General features: G+C 38.3%; 1 protein-coding gene across 2 annotated transcripts in view; it reads right to left on the minus strand.

Annotated features, from left to right (window-relative positions):
* LOC141431194 (adenylate cyclase type 8-like) overlaps positions 1-17379 on the minus strand; it is a 127243-nt gene that overhangs the window by 35953 nt on the left and 73911 nt on the right. For both annotated transcript variants that reach the window (XM_074092267.1, XM_074092259.1), the window contains 13 exons: positions 17299-17375; positions 17108-17200; positions 14286-14340; positions 10738-10902; positions 9741-9934; positions 3151-3349; positions 2856-2999; positions 2629-2708; positions 2134-2283; positions 1759-1895; positions 1213-1380; positions 959-1064; positions 775-876 (listed from right to left, as the gene is read on the minus strand). In XM_074092267.1, coding sequence (XP_073948368.1) covers positions 775-876; positions 959-1064; positions 1213-1380; positions 1759-1895; positions 2134-2283; positions 2629-2708; positions 2856-2999; positions 3151-3349; positions 9741-9934; positions 10738-10902; positions 14286-14340; positions 17108-17200; positions 17299-17375 — 1670 coding nt within the window. The remainder of the gene's footprint in view (positions 1-774; positions 877-958; positions 1065-1212; positions 1381-1758; positions 1896-2133; positions 2284-2628; positions 2709-2855; positions 3000-3150; positions 3350-9740; positions 9935-10737; positions 10903-14285; positions 14341-17107; positions 17201-17298; positions 17376-17379) is intronic.

The following is a 17379-nucleotide window of genomic DNA, read 5'->3' on the forward strand; positions in this document are numbered from 1 at the left end:
TTAATGCATATTGCATAATATCATCCTTCAGACTAATATGTTTTATTTGAGCAAATCACGTGAGAGTTATTATAATCCATGGAAAAAATAATCTTAGTTACATGTTGCATAACACTTTCCAGGGTCGCCAAGTATGGTGTTTTAAATATTTATTTACTTACATGTGAGTCCTGTGTTTTTCATATCTGAGTGGCTTCTACACCACTTCACATAACACGACGGCATATTTTTTAAATTGATTCGAGCACAAACACAATCACAAACTTGATCGAAATTTTCCACGGAGCGACTGCACGACTCAAGTTTTACGGCCGAACCAAAGGGCCGAACTGGCGCGACGCGCGGTAGATATTTTAAGCCCTGCCCGTCGCGGTAGACATTTCGCGGAATGGTTTTTCGGGCTTAGTTACGTTTCCAGAGAATATTTTTTCGTAGATGGTAGTATAAAGTATATCAAATTTACAAGGAAAATTATAATGAGTAGTTTAAGAGTAAAAAGCACCCTAAGGTATAAAATATACCGACCTACGTAAACTTGGAAGATTCCGTACACAAAACGAAATCCTTAGAAAAATATTACTGTATTTTTTTGGAATGGCTACGGAACGGAACCCTATCTTGGGCGTGTCCGACACGCTCTTGGCCGGTTTTTTTTAAGTGCTTTGCTAGGCAGCCACAACATGTTTAGTTTGTAATTTGTCATAGCATTAAAATGTAGATATGAAGCGGATATAGCAGGTTGCATCGAGGCGATCGCTTGCCGTCTTGTCGTACGTCAGTGAGCGGCGGCACGTCCTCGCCGTCCGGCGCCTGCTCCGGGTCGCCTGTGGCGAGCGCGTGGCGCCGCGCCTCCGCTGCTTCGCTCATAGAGTAGTACTGCACACAGATACAATAACATTTCTCAGACAATTGTACAATTAGAACATCGAACTATGCTCAGTGACTTAAATTAATTTACATTTTGGAAGGGCATCTCTGGAGTCCAGTCAGCGGCTGTTTCCTCGTCCATGATGCTGCTCGGCCGGCGATGGCTGGACTCAGAATTTTGATTGGCTGACGGGACGCTGCAATAGTTAAAGATGCGGTTTTATAAGTCAAGTAAATATATTAAAGGTGAAAAGTCATAATCTTCACTTCGTTTCGCGAACCTCCTTTTCGTCGGTTTAAAGACTAGGTAAAGTAATGTATCATTTATATAAAACATTAGATAACCTGGGTCTGGATCTGTGCCTGGTGCGCCGTGGTTGCTCTGAGCTGTGGATGAGATAGGTGGTGATGCCTTGCTCGCGAATGTACGGGTCGCGAGTCTCGCCCTCGCCCGGTTCTACTTCAAACGCGCCATTGAGGTATTGCAACGTAGCTGCTGATATGTGGACCCGTCTGAAAATGGCAGAACAATATTGAATACTTTATAGCGATGTCAAAACAGAAGACCTGAATAGTATTTTATGCAACTGTATCGTAATAGGGGTCCTTAAAACACGAGTGTAGGTTTATGAAACGAGGCGTAGCCGAGTTTCATAATAGGGTCACATGAGTGTTTTAAGGCCTAATTACGTACAGTTGCATACAATATTTTATCTATATCCATAGACCTGCATTAACGAGAACTAGGTAATAACCATTACGATACAGCCGTGTTCATAATAGAATCTAAAGTCGTAATGCTGGTCATTACCTATGGTTTTTGAACGCATAATTGAGGATCTACTATATGGGTGTAGATAAATTAGGTTTAAAAACGTAGAGGTGCGTTACCCTGGCAGGCCGCCACTCTCCATGTGGTTGGCGACGGTGACGTCGTGCGACCACAGGTCGAACTGCCACTTGAGCAGCCCCAGCACGCCGCACAGCACCGTGCCGCTGTGGATGCCGATGCGCATGTCCAGGTCTACCTGTTGCATAAAAATGTGCCTGTTCTGTGCTACCTGCTGTAAACTACTGGTGGAGACTTGCACTTGTATTGTACTAGTTAACTTTGACGTTGTAATCTTTATTAAGTAGAGTAGTGAGTGAGCCAAAATAATAATTCAGTAAGTTTAACATATTAAATAAAATAGAAATGAGATGAGAGCAGTTAATTTCGAATGACGAGGTACGGTAGGGTAGGTTATTAGGTAGTAGTATAGTTACTTGAGCGTTGTAGCGCACGTCGCGGATGGCGCGGATCATGTGCAGGCCCATGTTGACGCAGCAGCGCGCGTGGTCGGCGCGGCCGTCGGGCAGCCCGCTCACGCAGAAGTAGCAGTCGCCCAGCAGCTTGATTCTGAGGCAGTGGTTCTCCTGCGCCGGCCGGACATTCAGCTACAGTCGCGAACAGGAATTTTGACCCACGCGCCACTGTTCTTAATTTGCCTATTTAATGCTATTCTGGTTTATTACGAGTAATGGCAATATTTACTACGTACGAGTATGTACTCGTAAAACTCGCTAAGTATGAACAGTGGCGAGATGCTCAACAATCTTGATTCGCGATTGTACATCAAAGCGTTCTGCGTATACGCTGTAGGCATCTTATCTTTAGAATTCAGGATTCATATTGTTGTTAGCAATATTACAGTCTGATTCTTGAACATTTTTTAAACTAGTTCTGTGTCTTAGGTACAAAAGGGATAGTTAGATTCTTACCGATGCCAATCGATCAAAACGAGCAAATAATGCGTTCAGTAGTTTAACTAACTCTTCCGCGCTGCATTTGCTTGATAATTCTGTAAAGGCAAAAAACAGTATGTAAACTGTGTTCTTATAAAATATTATAAGTGTAGGTAGGTACTTTGGTATAGGTATTTTTAAACATTATTACTTCAGAACATAAAATTGAAACCAGTTTTATTAATTTAAAAATAGAATCATACCAGTGAATCCTTTAATATCGGCGTAAAGTATTGAAACATTTTGATGTCTTTGGATGTACAGGTTGTGGAATTGCTGTTCTTGAAATTCTCCCTTCACTTTGCAGACGTGGTCGTATATCTCTCTTGCTAGGAAATCGGGAATCACTGCGTATGTGATAATGTATTGGTTATTGATTAAGTTAATCTTCGTGGAGCAAATCAGAGGTTGAATATTTAATAAATTATTCATAGCGCTAACACTAAAAACTAAAATTAGAATTTGCCAGTAGGCATGGTACATGTGAATAATAGTGACCGCTTTGAAAGAGCTTCCACTGTCGGTCGTTCTCCTGCTTGGTGCGCTGGCGCGTGAGCATGGAGCGGTGCGTCTCGGCGAAGGCCTTGCGCTGGCCCCAGTCGGTGAGGCACTTGGCGTACAGCCCCGCGAAGTTCACCGCCAGGTACAGCAGCGCGTTCGCTGCAAGGATGCGCGCGTTGCACGCCGACCCCATCCCCTGCATAACGACACGATGTCTCACCTGATGCTTCGCAATCGCAACTAAACTGCTAAACGAATAAGGGGTCAACGGTACCTTGTTTTTCAGTCAGTGCATTTTTAAGATCAGCATTCACTGTGGGTAAACGGTTTCCGGACCCGAAAAAAATATTCCTACTAAAATTGTCCGACTCATTTGTACTAGTAAATATAACCACTTTTAGAGGTTGCACTTAGAGATATACTTACGTAAAAAACTTAAGAAGATGACCTGTTGTAGTACCTAGTTCTAGTAACGTGTCCGTATAGATAAGTCGACATCCATATTCGAAAAATGACTTAGTCCCATATCAATTCTGTACTACATACAACAGGTCATCTTCTTAAGTTTTTTACCTATAGCTATAATGTAGGTACCTAAAACGGCGACGTTAAATCAGTTCTATTTAACTAATACACATAAAGGCCACAATAAATGCTGCTCTACCGAAATCCACTGTGATATTAACTGTGAAAAACGCAAAAAGGCAAGCCGTAGAGTGACGTTCCGGAAGCGGTTTAGCAGTGTTATAGCTAAACTTAATGCGTTGACCCGCAATGCGTGCTAAGTCTGAATAGGTACTTGAAAAAACAGGACAGATCGAAAAACATAGTTTAATCTGACAGTTGGATCAAATAAATATAGGTAGTGCCACGAAAGTTGAAATGAATGATTGATTACACACACAGCTGATTTCATAAAAGGAGAATGAATGAACTGAATAAGTGAATGTCAAAATCCCGCTGTCATTACACGACATGTTCTTATGTGCATGACCTCAACTCTGGTGGCACTACCCAATTAGGTATTAAGGTGTTTTAAGATAGGGGTCTAGGCACCAAATATACTTTGTCCCATTCGGTGTCGAGACCCTTGGTCCGCGGGATCCTAGCGCTTTAAAACTTTTTAAAGAAATTTCGAGGGCACGTATTTGAATATCAAAAATTGAAATAACCATAGTTAAAAATTAAATATCGACGGTAAAAATATCGAACCTAACCTAACCTACGCTGCTACTTTAGATATTAACCGTCGACTTTTAAACTTTAGATATATTCGTATTAATTTTCGATATTCAAATACGTCCCCAATTTCGAAAAGGTTAGTAGACGTCACACACAGGTGACCGAAGAGCTGGCAGCTTCCTCGGACAAAGAATTAGCTATACAAAGAGGAAATGTTGCCAGCATCTTTAAGTAATTTGTTTTAGTTTTAGGTTTTATTCTTATTTTATGTAAGTTTTTTAAGTCTAGGATAGTTTTTTTTAATTTAATGCTTGTTATCTATTTTATTGTTCTTATTTCAATAAGTTATGTCAATAAGTTTATTTATTTATTTATTTATTTATTTAATTGAGGTATTCAACAGCGTTACAATTATGTTTATTCTAGTTTACAGACTGAATCTTAAGGCCAATAACAGAACTCCCTTAATAATACAAGTATATAAGCCTGAGTAGGAGTAAACGTACCTTAAATAAGAAAAAAAAAGAGTTAATAGGAAATGACGAATATATATATATACATATATACATAAGATGTGTCGCTAAAGTAAAGTAAATTAAGTTTATTGTAACTTATAAAATCCGATCCAAAGCTGACCATAGGGCTAGCTTTTCTCGTGTAATGTGCTGGCCAGTGCCATCACAACGACGAAACGCAGCCACATAGCGATTCGGGCGACATTTTGTAAATATAGGTATTTGGGTTTAGTCTAAGGTAGTTTTAATTTTCTTTTTTAGGGTGCCGTAGCCAAAATGGCAAAAACGGGACCCTTATAGTTTCGCCATGTCTGTCTGTCTGTCTGTTTGTCTGGCCGTCCGCGGCTTTGGTCAGGGATTGTCAATACTAGAAAGCTATAATTTTGCACGAATATATAATTTATGCCGACAAAATGGTATAATAACAAAATTCAATAAAAATAAAAAAAATCTAAACCGGTTGGTGGAAAAATTTGAAAAAATTCAGGATGGTAGGTAGTAAGTATATTAAACTTACAAGGAAAACTATAACGGTTAAATTTTCTTAAGAATTATTATTAGTTTAAGAGCAAATAGCAGCCTAAGGTATAAAATATACCTAAACTTGAAATATTCCGTACAAAATACGAAATCCTTAGAAAAATATTACTTAATTTTTTCGTAATGGCTACGGAACCCTTTTTAGGGCGTGTCCGACACGCTCTTGGCCGTTTTTTTATTTAGCTACTTTTCATCACACTTGCTCGTCGATGACGTTATTCCATGCCTGTATACTAAAAGACAATGGGCTCAATTGTTCCCGCGGGAATTATGGATTTACGTATAGTTTTCCTCCCCAAGGATGGTTCATTTAGGACCCTACACCGTGCTTGTAAGAGAAGGAAGGTAAATGTCAAGCGTACCCGATTATTACTATTATTACTTTTGTGTATAAACAGCCCACAGGCAAAAGAAATTGACCAATAGGCTGAGGTTCATTTGGCGCTTCGCATTCGCAAGTTTCGAGTCAACTGACACAATTCGAAATAGTCAAATTTCCAAAATATACTCTGTTCTGAACAGAATCTGGTTGAGTTTTTCTGGATGAGAATATTTCGAGTTGTGTCAGTTTTATTCTAGGTTCATCAAGTGAACCTCTGCTCATTGGCCGATTTCCGTGGCTAATATACCAGTCATTTTCAAAAGGCATCTGTCGTTAAGCAGCTATTCAAATAAAATGTTATTTAATTTAGTCGGGTACTAGTTTGTTGACACTTTTTGACAAATTGCAAAAAGCACTACCATCGGTCAGAATTTTCCAGGATTTCTCTTTGTTTTTTTATGTAAAACATGATATTACAGCTTTGATTTTTGGTAAAACTGTGTAATAAGTAGTGATGCCATGCTGTGTGTACTTTGTGAGTGCAAGTCTCGCATCGGAAACAAGGAAAATGGACAAAATATAAGCTTTCACAGGTCAGTGGTATTTTTCGTGGAATATTATAGATTTTAGATCTGAAAGCGTTCGTTCTGCTAATTATTAACAAATATAAGTTAGGTTACTGTTATATATATGAATATAGTGTCTTGGCCTCGGGTCTTGGGTGTTTAATATGTATTTAAGTATGTATCTATTGTAACATTACAGTTACATTATAACTTTAATCATGGCTTATTTATTTATCTCCAGTAAGTACAGATCACATTTACCCCGCTCGTTACTGAGGATTTTATTCCTAGCAGAATAAAATCCATACAATATACGTCGTGTATTTGTATTTTTCCGTATATACTATCTTTTGCATACTATCATACATATCCGTTCATAAATCTACATTCAAATGAGCTACAGTATTTATATCAGAAACACTGATACGTCCTGACACTGTGGAGGGCATCAGACAATAGGTGAGCCGATGACCAATACAAATACTAATTGTTTTAGATGGACACCTAACGACGGCGTGGTGGTATTTCTAAGTACTTATTAACTTTTTATTTATTTATTTAGGCCTACTAATTTTAAATCCTTGATGTGCCAGGTTTCTATAGCTTTTCCCGACATATCCTCAAGAACGTAGACTAGAGGTGACTTTTTAGCTATGATTTTACATTTTATATACTTAGGAGCTAGCTTTTTGCTAAAGTACTTATCTTTATCACTTAACACATAAGCACGCTTCATTACAATATCACCCACATTGAATTCACTAGACTTGCGACGTAAATTATAGTGTGAAGCGTTTTTAGCGTGAGCTTGCCAAAGTTTGCTCTGGACATTATTAAAAATATCAGACAGACAACCGCGACTCTCCGCGTAGACATCACGCACGGGGGAGGAATATAAGTTCATCGCCTAGATCATTGTCAAGATAGTGCGTACCACAAGTTACGAGCTCCCTGCCGTATACTAAAAAGGATGGAGTAAAACCAGTAGCTTCGTTAACTGCATTATTGATGGCAAACTGAACTTTTGGAATAAAAATATCCCAATTGCGGTGGTCTTCTTCCACAAACGTGGAAATACAGGTAATAATTGTATGGTTGTATCTCTCTACTGCGTTTACTTGGGGTGTATATTTAGGGGTGAAATATATATTTGGTATGTTATATTTTTTAAACAAATCTTGAGTAATTTTACTGATAAACTGACTTCCATTGTCAAAGAGGACTGTTTGTGGGACACCGTGCACTAGAAAGACTGAGTCCTCAAGAATTTTCGTGACAATAGTGGAAGTTGCGTTCCTGATGGGAAATATAAGGCATAATTTTGAAAAACAGCATGTGACGACTAATATGTAACTATTTTGTTTGCGGCTAACAGAAAGTGGGTCCATAAGGTTGATGGATAACATTTGGAACGGCCGTGAACATTGTTCTGGGCGTCCCATCTCTCCTAAAGTTAAGTGGTTTTGTGGTTTGTATGACATTTCGCACAAGAGGCAACGAATTGAACTACGTCTTTATGCATACTAGGCCAATAATAACGCAGCGCCAGTCGACGGTAGGTTTTAAACACGCCTAAATGACCAGCTATGGGCTCAGTGATTTTCCATAATCACTTCTTGACGCAATTCGCTAGGAATTACTTGTTTCCAAGAAAACTCATCTGTTAATTCATGTTTATTTTTACTTAATCTATACAATGACTTATTTTTAATGTAGAAATTGGGGTAATTTTCTGGCCTTGTTAAACAGGAGTTGTATATTGATTTATACCTGTACCCTTAGTGTAAGTTTTCGGTTACAAAATACGTCTCGATCGCGTTCGTGTTAAAATCTCAATTTGTATGGAAACACGAACAGCGCCTCTAGCGGAACGTTTGCGATGTTCGTGTTTCCATACAAATTGAGATTTTAACGCGAACGCGATCGAGACGTATTTTGTAACCAAAAAGTTACACTAAGGGCACAGGTGTCAGTTGTTTTGAGGTCGAAATTCGAAGTGCTAGTAGCGTGAATAGGTACAGATCTTGAAAGAGCGTCGGGAATAACGTTATCCACGCCGCGACGATGCTTGAGATCGAAATCAAATCCAGACAACCGTACACCCCAACGAGCCAGTCTTCCAGTGGGATTACTTAACGAAAGGAACCATTTCAAAGCGCTGTGGTTTCGTGAAAACTGTGAATTTTTGGCCATTTTCCAGATAACACCTCCAGTGTTCCAGTGCCGTTACAACTGCCAGTGTCTCCCGTTCTGTTATACTGTAATTCCTTTCTGGCGCTGACAATGACTTGCTCATGTAAGCGATTGGGTGCTCTTTACCATTAATTGTTTGGGTCAACATAGCGCCAACACCATAATTACTTGCATCTGTGTGCACCTCAAACGCTTTACTGTAATCAGGGCAAGAAAGGACTGGAGTAGAAACGAGACATTCTTTCAACTTATGGAAAGCTGCATCGGCCTCGGGAGTCCACTTAAATGGAGGGCCTCCCTTTTTGTTCTATGTTAGTTTATTTAGTGGCCCAGCTATGGTGCTAAAACTGGGGACAAAGCGACGGTACCATGTAGCTGTCCCGAGGAAGCGTTTAATATCTTTTCGACTAGCTGGTGGCGGGTAATTGAGAATAGCTTCGCTTAGCTTTGTTAAGTAAAAATAAACATGAATTAACAGATGAGTTTTCCTGGAAACAAGTAATTCCTAGCGAATTGGGTCAAGAAGTGATTATGGAAAATCACTCTGAGCCCATAGCTGGTCATTTAGGCGTGTTTAAAACCTACCGTCGACTGGCGCTGCGTTATTATTGGCCTAGTATGCATAAAGACGTAGTTCAATTCGTTGCCTCTTGTGCGAAATGTCTCTCATACAAACCACAAAATCACTTAACTTTAGGAGAGATGGGACGCCCAAAACAATGTTCACGGCCGTTCCAAATGCTATCCATCGACCTTAAGGGCCCACTTCCTGTTAGCCGCAAACAAAATAGTTACATATTAGTCGTCACATACTGTTTTTCAAAATTTTGCCTTATATTTCCCATTAGGAACGCAACTTCCACTATTGTCACGAAAATTCTTGAGGACTCAGTCTTCCTAGTGCACGGTGTCCCACAAACAGTCCTCGTTGACAATGGAAGTCAGTTTATCAGGTTCATGGTAGTCCTTCAAAACTTAATGAAATGCATTTGTTACCATCACTCAATCTCATGCCTCCGCCTGTATTTCATAACATTGCATTAAGTTTTGCACCATGCATATGGTGTTAAGAAAACCGTTTGTGTTTGGTCTTGTAGGTATCGATTTTTTTATTAAATTCTGTTAGCTTTTGATTTTTTTTTTATATTCCGGTGAGACTAGTTGTTTTTACTATAAAAACAGCAATATTTTAAATAAACTAATCCCATCTGCATAAATTAGTTTTCAAAGTTGAATATTTCCTTAAGTGTACATTCACTGGAGCATTACCTTATCATCGGTGTGGGCGGCGGCGCTCACGGAGACGGCGGTGGCCAGCACGTGCGCGGCGGACGCCAGCAGCCCCACCACGATGCTCCAGCCCACCGACAGCGGCAGCATGGCGTACGGCACGAACACGATGAACAGCATGTACCACACCTGGTGTTCTGCCGACTGGAACCCGATGCCCATCCCACTCAGACCTGCCATGAACACATGCTACTTCTTGAAGAAAATAAAACGCGAAATCAGCTAAACGCCCAATGTGCATTGTATATAGGTACTTAAAAGCCAAAACATTGACTATGTCCAAGCTGCCCAGTCTGCTGTGTAATATGTACACTGGCCAATAAACTCAAAATTTTATGGCTTAGTCTGGACGGGTCGCTTTCTGCATTGGGCGGCACGAGGATAGAAAAATTATATTCGTTATATTTATATAACGAATTTAAAAAGAAAAACACAGTCTTTAAGTTTACAAATTGATGAATAACAATTGACTAAAATTTATAAAGTACTAGTGTTTACCCAAGCTTCGCACACGTAAATCATTAGGTACATCTAGCAGCTGAATTTAAATTTCGGGATTTTTAAAAATTCCCGTAGGAATTCTCGAAAGTTAAATCGTGGCTTTCATTGACGTTACATTAAAAACAATCATGGCAAATTTCATGACTCTAAGCCCAGCAGTTGTTGTTTCGAGATTTTATCCCTAATCCGTGGGAATATCGGAACAAAGAGTAGCCTATGTTTTATTCCAGATTTCCAGCTATCTACATACCAAATTTCATCCAAATCTGTCCAGCGTGAAGGAGTAACAAACATACTCACTCACTCACCCCCTCACAAACTTTCGCATTTATAATATTAGTAGGATTGAAAATTTGTCGCGAGGTATTGGTAAAACCTTACAAAGCACGTGGCCCGACACCCACTCGCCGATTTAATATTTTTATCTTCATCAGGGATAAAGTTTGTTATCTCTCTGCCGTTGTAAGATACCCACCCTGGGCGATGAGAAGAATCCAAGTGGTTGCGGCGGCCCAGTGCAGGTAGTTGTTGGCAAAGCAGCGCCACCAGCCCAGCAGGCAGACGCTGACGTTGAGCAGCGAGAACGCAGCCGTCCACGCAGGATGGTTGCCTGCGGCTGCTGGCGTTGCGGTATTCGTACCTGAACATTACGAGTACAAAAAGGTTTTTCACGACACTGCTCGAAAATTTTGAGCGTTATGTTTTGCGTTATTAGATACGGGCCTGTTTCACCACTTGTCGACTAACTTTAAGTAAGTGACGGATATCAGTGATGCCGTCTCTGTTTGTTTTGTCCGAATAAACAAAGATGGCATTACTTTTATCGTTCGTAATTCCTTATTTGCGCTACAGCTATTGAGTTTATACAATTAATTCTAAACTTCGCATTTCACTCCACTCGCATTTTGTTTACAAGTCCTGTTGGGTTAGGCGCTATTGCCGCTAGCTGTCAGCTGAATGCAGGCGAATGGTAAACAGTTAGTTCGTGTTCGCCATTCGTGCCCTTTGATTCGTGTCCGAAAAACCGCTCCCTATACGCGAGCGCGCGAATCGCGAAACTAGGCGCGAGGCGAATAGCGAGCGCACTGTTTACATATGCGTGTTTGTTATTCGCCTCGCTATCCGCCTCGCGATTCGCACGATTGTGTCAATGCGGCATTACTTAGTATAAAACCAAAGGAATCCAGCGCCAACCGAACTATAAGATATTAAATTAGGTTTTTTTTAATGACAAATGTAATGTGGAAATAAATAAATAAAAGTACAGAAATAATGAATGAAAAATAAAAGGTAGTAAACAAGGTGTGCGTTGCTAATCAATCGCACAATAGTATATTACTGTAAAGGCCGGGAAAGAAAGGCTTGCAGGCCGAGTATGTATAGATATACGAGGCTGGCATGTTCTTTCACGCCGAGGCTTGTATATTGCTTTACTCAAACATGCACAAAAAGAAATAAAAACTCCTAGAAATCAATGTTTTATTCGTAAAACAACTAAAATTGTCCCAGACTCAAATTATAACTGCCATCTATTGGTAGGTATAAGTGTTTATTTAATTCGAACATGATTTTTTTAAACATTAAAATAATCCCAATAAAATCAAATTGCTATAAAACATGTAGATATAACGGACAGCAGAAATAAAAAATCACGTTTTTAAACGAAACTTTTGAAATGGCAATAGAGCTTACTTGCAAAATGGATAAAGCCCAAGTCCAGTCAATAAAAAAAGACAATGACACTTGTCAGTTTTCCCGCCAAAACTTTTTTATTGTGTTTTCTGTTCGGCTTTTAGGGCCATTATACACGAACTGCAGCCCATTTAATAAGCAACATTAATACTTTATTATGTAATACTTATTTATGATACAAGTGCGGAAAGTAGGCAATTCCCAACGAGTGACGGAGAACTTAAAACACAAGCGAAGCAAGTGTTTTGAGCCGACACGAGTCGGGAATTTCCTACTTTCGACACGTATATATCATACAACGTTTTACAATGCATTAATTAAGCGAGGAAAAAAATCGAGGCAGTGACTACATCATTTATTTGCCATACTCCTTTTACTAGGTACAGTGTAGCAGGTATACACTTTATCAAACCAACTTTCATAACAATCATTGACCCAGAAGACTAGAACAGCTACAGCTACTTATGATATAAAGGAGACTTTGTTTGGCATTTTCTACACTTATATTGGCTAGTCCTTATCTCCTGCACGCTCGTATAATGCTAAATATCAGTGCAACCTGTGAATAAATCCGTATAACAGTTAATTATTATCAAGTAGGTATATTTTTTATATATGTATCTAATCTACCAGCTATTAAAAAAAAGTCACCGTAAATCTGAGATTGTTTAGCTTTGGAATTGTAAATAATTCAAAATTGGTTCACTAATTCTAATAGATATAACTAAGAATAAGACGTACCGGTAGATGTTAAAATATCTATGTGTGTTTGTGCTTAATTTGTGCTTCGTGGAGGATGTTAGGTGGCGTAAAGTCAGATTTAAATTAATCATTTGAACTCTTCATTTTCATTTACTTATCAAAAAATAATTCACCGGACTGAACATTACTTTGGCGGGGTTTCACGACAGGCGCGAACGGGTAACCATGATTGGTTCGTGCTACGTCGTGCGCGCGCACTGGAAGCTCATTGGTTAACTTTTGAGTGCGCGCGCTTGAAGTCGCACGGTCCGAAGTAACTCAAGAATTTATTTCCTTTTTTTTTTCATAACTTTAGAAGGAATTAAAATACAAGTTTACATGAAAAAAAAATGTTCTCTTTTCTCTCGTGTTTTTATATTCAATTAATCTTTATTATCTTATCAGTAAATAATCAGTTGGTTGCATCAAACGTTTTCTTATTTGTTCAAAGCCTAACTACTCTTTACTCTTTTTGGCTCTTTAGACTTATTTTTTTAATAATAGTTTGAACATAATATTTTGAGATTTGGCAATTTAAAAAGTTACTTTACCGCACAAGTGCGGAAAGTAAAATCCATACAACTTTTCTGCACACTTGTGGATGCGTGTAGGAATAACAAATTTTCTATGGATATGTTGACCCACGTCAAGAGGCACTTTCCGAACATTTAGATTAAAAAATAATACAATTCACACCAATTGACCTAGTCCCAAAGTAAGCTTAGCAAAGCTTGTGTAAAGGGTACTAAGCAACGGATAAATATAATTAGGTACATATATATATATATATATATATATATATATAGATACATAATTAAATACATATTAAACACCCAAGACCGGAGAACAAACATTCGTATTTTTCACACAAATATCTGCCCCGACACGGGAATCGAACCCGGGACCTCAAGCTGCATTGTAAATTAAATTGTAATTTGACGTAAAACGCGTCGGTAATATATAATTATAAGTCCTGTGAATTTATTCAGTAACTAATAAATGAATCATAGAAATTCATATTATTAATTTCAAGTCGTGTATAATGGCCTTTATCGTGGATAGTTTTGCATTGAAACAAAGACTTTTCTTGCAAGCCTAGGCCTGACACAGTATATTTTGAAGCCTGTTTTATGGAACACAACATAAAAATTAAATAGCATGTTTGAGAAAAAGAAAATTATGTACTTGTAAAAAAACACCTAAGTATTAAACTGTCAACTGTCTCGGGTACACATTTAGTGAATAATGTTTTGCCATCGTATTTTGTTGGAAAAGTTCATATTTATCTTGCTTTCTTAAAAAGTTTACTGTATATAGTAGGTATAGTAGAATATGGCATGGCTTATGTACTTGTTGTACTGTACAAGCTATCATTTACGTTCGTCGTACAACTTAGGTATTGCCGTAGTACTTATCTACCTACCTCGTTTAGATATTGAGCGTGTTATTAAACCTTTAATATAGAGTGGCCGAGAGACTTTATCTTTTTGTGTACTTTTCCTTTTACAGTAGGTTATACTCTTATGTAAATAAATTTGTTTCTCAGCCACTATAGGTACCTATTTATGGTGCCGTTATCAAGTAACTTACCATTGGGTTCACTTGTTCCTCCGCTTGTAGCTAAATATATAGTAGATAAACTAATCTGAAATAAAGTGAAACAGAGACATTTTAAAAGTTAAATATATCTAAATATTTGCCGCCAGAGGATAGATTATCGTTTCTCAGACAACAATTCGCAGATAAATGATCTAGCAGGTTGCAACGAGTTATTTTGCAGAGCAACGTCACGCAACGCATAATGACTAGCACAAATTCATGTAGGTACTTACTTACGTTAGTTAATAAAACATAAAATAAAGAAACACAAAAAAGAACAAATTATATCAGCTTTATGAATGATAGAAAATGGTACCTCCATTGAAGGAAGAATCAACAATGGGTAAGTAGAGTATTTAAAAGCAAGACAAAAAGAGTCCTTTGTAAATCCAAAAAAATCCGAATTCACATCAAAGTTACTGATTGCACAGCATACTCCACTCAAAATATTACGTAATAAACTGTAAGTTATATTCGTGGTGTACAGTAGCGTAGCTATCGTATGGCCAGGTGGGGCCCTCTAACCAAAGCTTTGAAAAGAGAGAAGCATAAAAGAAAAGAGAAAATAAATGTTGTGAGCAGGCTCTAGCCATTTTTTAGGTTCTTAAATGTTTTTGAAGGCCACTAACAGTTCAAGCTATGTGGAAAGAAGGATGATGACCCGATTCTTTCTCTATGCACCGGGGCCCTTCTCCAGTGTCCACCTAGCTACGCCACTGGTGGCGTACCGCTATTTATCATAAAGTAAAGCATTTTTATTATTACACAGCTAATAATGACTAACGCACATCATACCTACCTTGTAACTTTTTTTTCAAATATTGCTTCTATTTTGATACAATATACAGCAGTTTACCTATATGAAACAGCATTTTATTTGTCATACCTATCATCTTATTATTTATTAAGAACAACATAATGAATGAGATCTGCAATAAAATATAAAAATCCCCTTGTTCAGTCGCCACCAGATATTTCGAAGCGGCCAAGGTGATCAAAAATATCGCAACATGAACTGTTGTTTGTAATACCTTAATAATAGAGGGGATATTAGTAATAGCACATCAATTAATATATAATTACCTATCAATTTATTTTCAGCATTTATATACTTTTTACATCAAATAAATTACATAACCAGCACTGGGTATAGGTAATAGCGGGCTGTTTTCCGCAACTCGACGTCTGGGTGCTCCTATTTTGCGTGTACCAGCACTAGTAGGGCCCAAATTATTTCCTAAATAAATTAGGTACTGGCGCTTCGCCGGCCGCTACCGCGGCGCGCTCGCTTCGCTCACTCGGCTCGCGCGTTGTGGTCGAAATTGTACCTAACGCTCCTCCTCCACAGAATATATGATAGTACTAATCTAATGTACAGAATGGCCCGCTCCGCCTCGCACCGGTTCGAGTTACCCAACCCCTCAAGCGCAGATTGCAGGAAAACCGCAGGAAAGCAGTCGGGTGCGCAACGCGATGTATGTTGGCCGCACGGCATTAAGTTCGGGAGCAATAATTTTGCGAAATGGTAACGGTACCCTACCTACTTCCTTTTTCTAAATAAATAATGATTTCTGAAATTATCGCGATTAATACATGAAATAACTACCTACCGAATAATTCCTTTAAGTTTGTAGTTGTATATCTATTGTAATTGAAAATAATAATGCTTAAATACACAGACAGACACATTTTAAGTAGGTTTAAATAAATAGGTAACTTTAACGATTACATTTATTTGCACTATACCTTTCAATGTCATTGGTAGCACTAATTAGGGTTTTGCGATAGTCAGCCCTGTAGTGTATCTTACGCACACATTGACGCGTGTTGCCGCCAAAACTGTCTTATTTAGGGGCGGTTTCACCATCCATTGATTAGTGTTAGCTGCCGGTTAAATGTGATGCCGTCTCCGTCTATTCGTACAAGACAAATAGAGACGGCATCACATTTAACCGTCAGTTAACACTAATCAATGGATGGTGAAACAGCCCCTAAGTCTTATTTTACCTGTGCTAAGTTTTTTCACCTATGATGAGTTCTGTGACACTTGAAAATTTTCCGAATTACGCACACTATGTTCGCAAAATATTTTTTAAAAATAATTTCTAGTTTGAAGCAAAATAGTCATAAAAATTTAAAACTGCACATTTTAAATATATATAGCAATATCAGTGTCCATTAAATAGTCTCCAACGAATATGATAGAAAAATATTTATTTTTCTAAATGACGCAATGTGTGAAACGGAACAGAGTAGTAACGTGACACAACATTATCGGCAAATTCGGAAATTGCCGCGGTGCATTATTCAATAACAATGAACATTTAGATATATTACATTTTAAAACAAAACTTCAAGATTTCTGCCGCTGAGTGAGACGCCTTGTATACGAGTTGAGTCTCTATTGCATTTTCTTTGCATTGTATTTTGTTATTGTTCATTTCTGTTATTATTTTTGTTGACTTTTGTTACTGTTTCTCGTTAGGTTTGTTATTATTTTTTGGCAAAATGCCGAAACGGTCTAAAAAAGACTGTTTTGAACTCCTAGAGTCGGGAGTTTGTAATTCGTTTGAGGGATTATTTTGAGCGAGAACGAGAAAACGGTGTCCCGGTGGGCGGAAAACTGGAAAATATTATTTTTTTAAATATAATGCAACTTCTCCAAAAATAGGCACTAATAAGTCGTAGAAAAATCGATACCTAGTTCACTCGATATATGGTACATCTCTAAAACTTTCAAACTCGAAACGTCACAGAACTCATCATAGGTGAAAAATATTATAGGTAGTTAGAAAAAGTTTATTCTTACTTACTTTGAGTAGAAGATCGACCAAATTGACCATGATTAACGATTTTTGTCGCTGCCTCCTGGAGTATCGTTGGTACGATAGCTCTACGCTCTCGAGCTACAAAATTCAGGCATACATTTTAGCAAAGACATCAAATTCACATAATTAAATATTAATTGACGACATTAGATGGATTTATTTTCATAATAACGTACTGTGAAGCTATTAGTTATTGAGGGCCAGTATATTCCTTTGTAGTAGCGAACTGGTCTGAGGACGCCTTCTGCCTTCACTGT

The sequence above is a fragment of the Choristoneura fumiferana genome, chromosome Z (assembly GCF_025370935.1).
Source record: "Choristoneura fumiferana chromosome Z, NRCan_CFum_1, whole genome shotgun sequence".
Lineage (NCBI taxonomy): Eukaryota > Metazoa > Arthropoda > Insecta > Lepidoptera > Tortricidae > Choristoneura > Choristoneura fumiferana.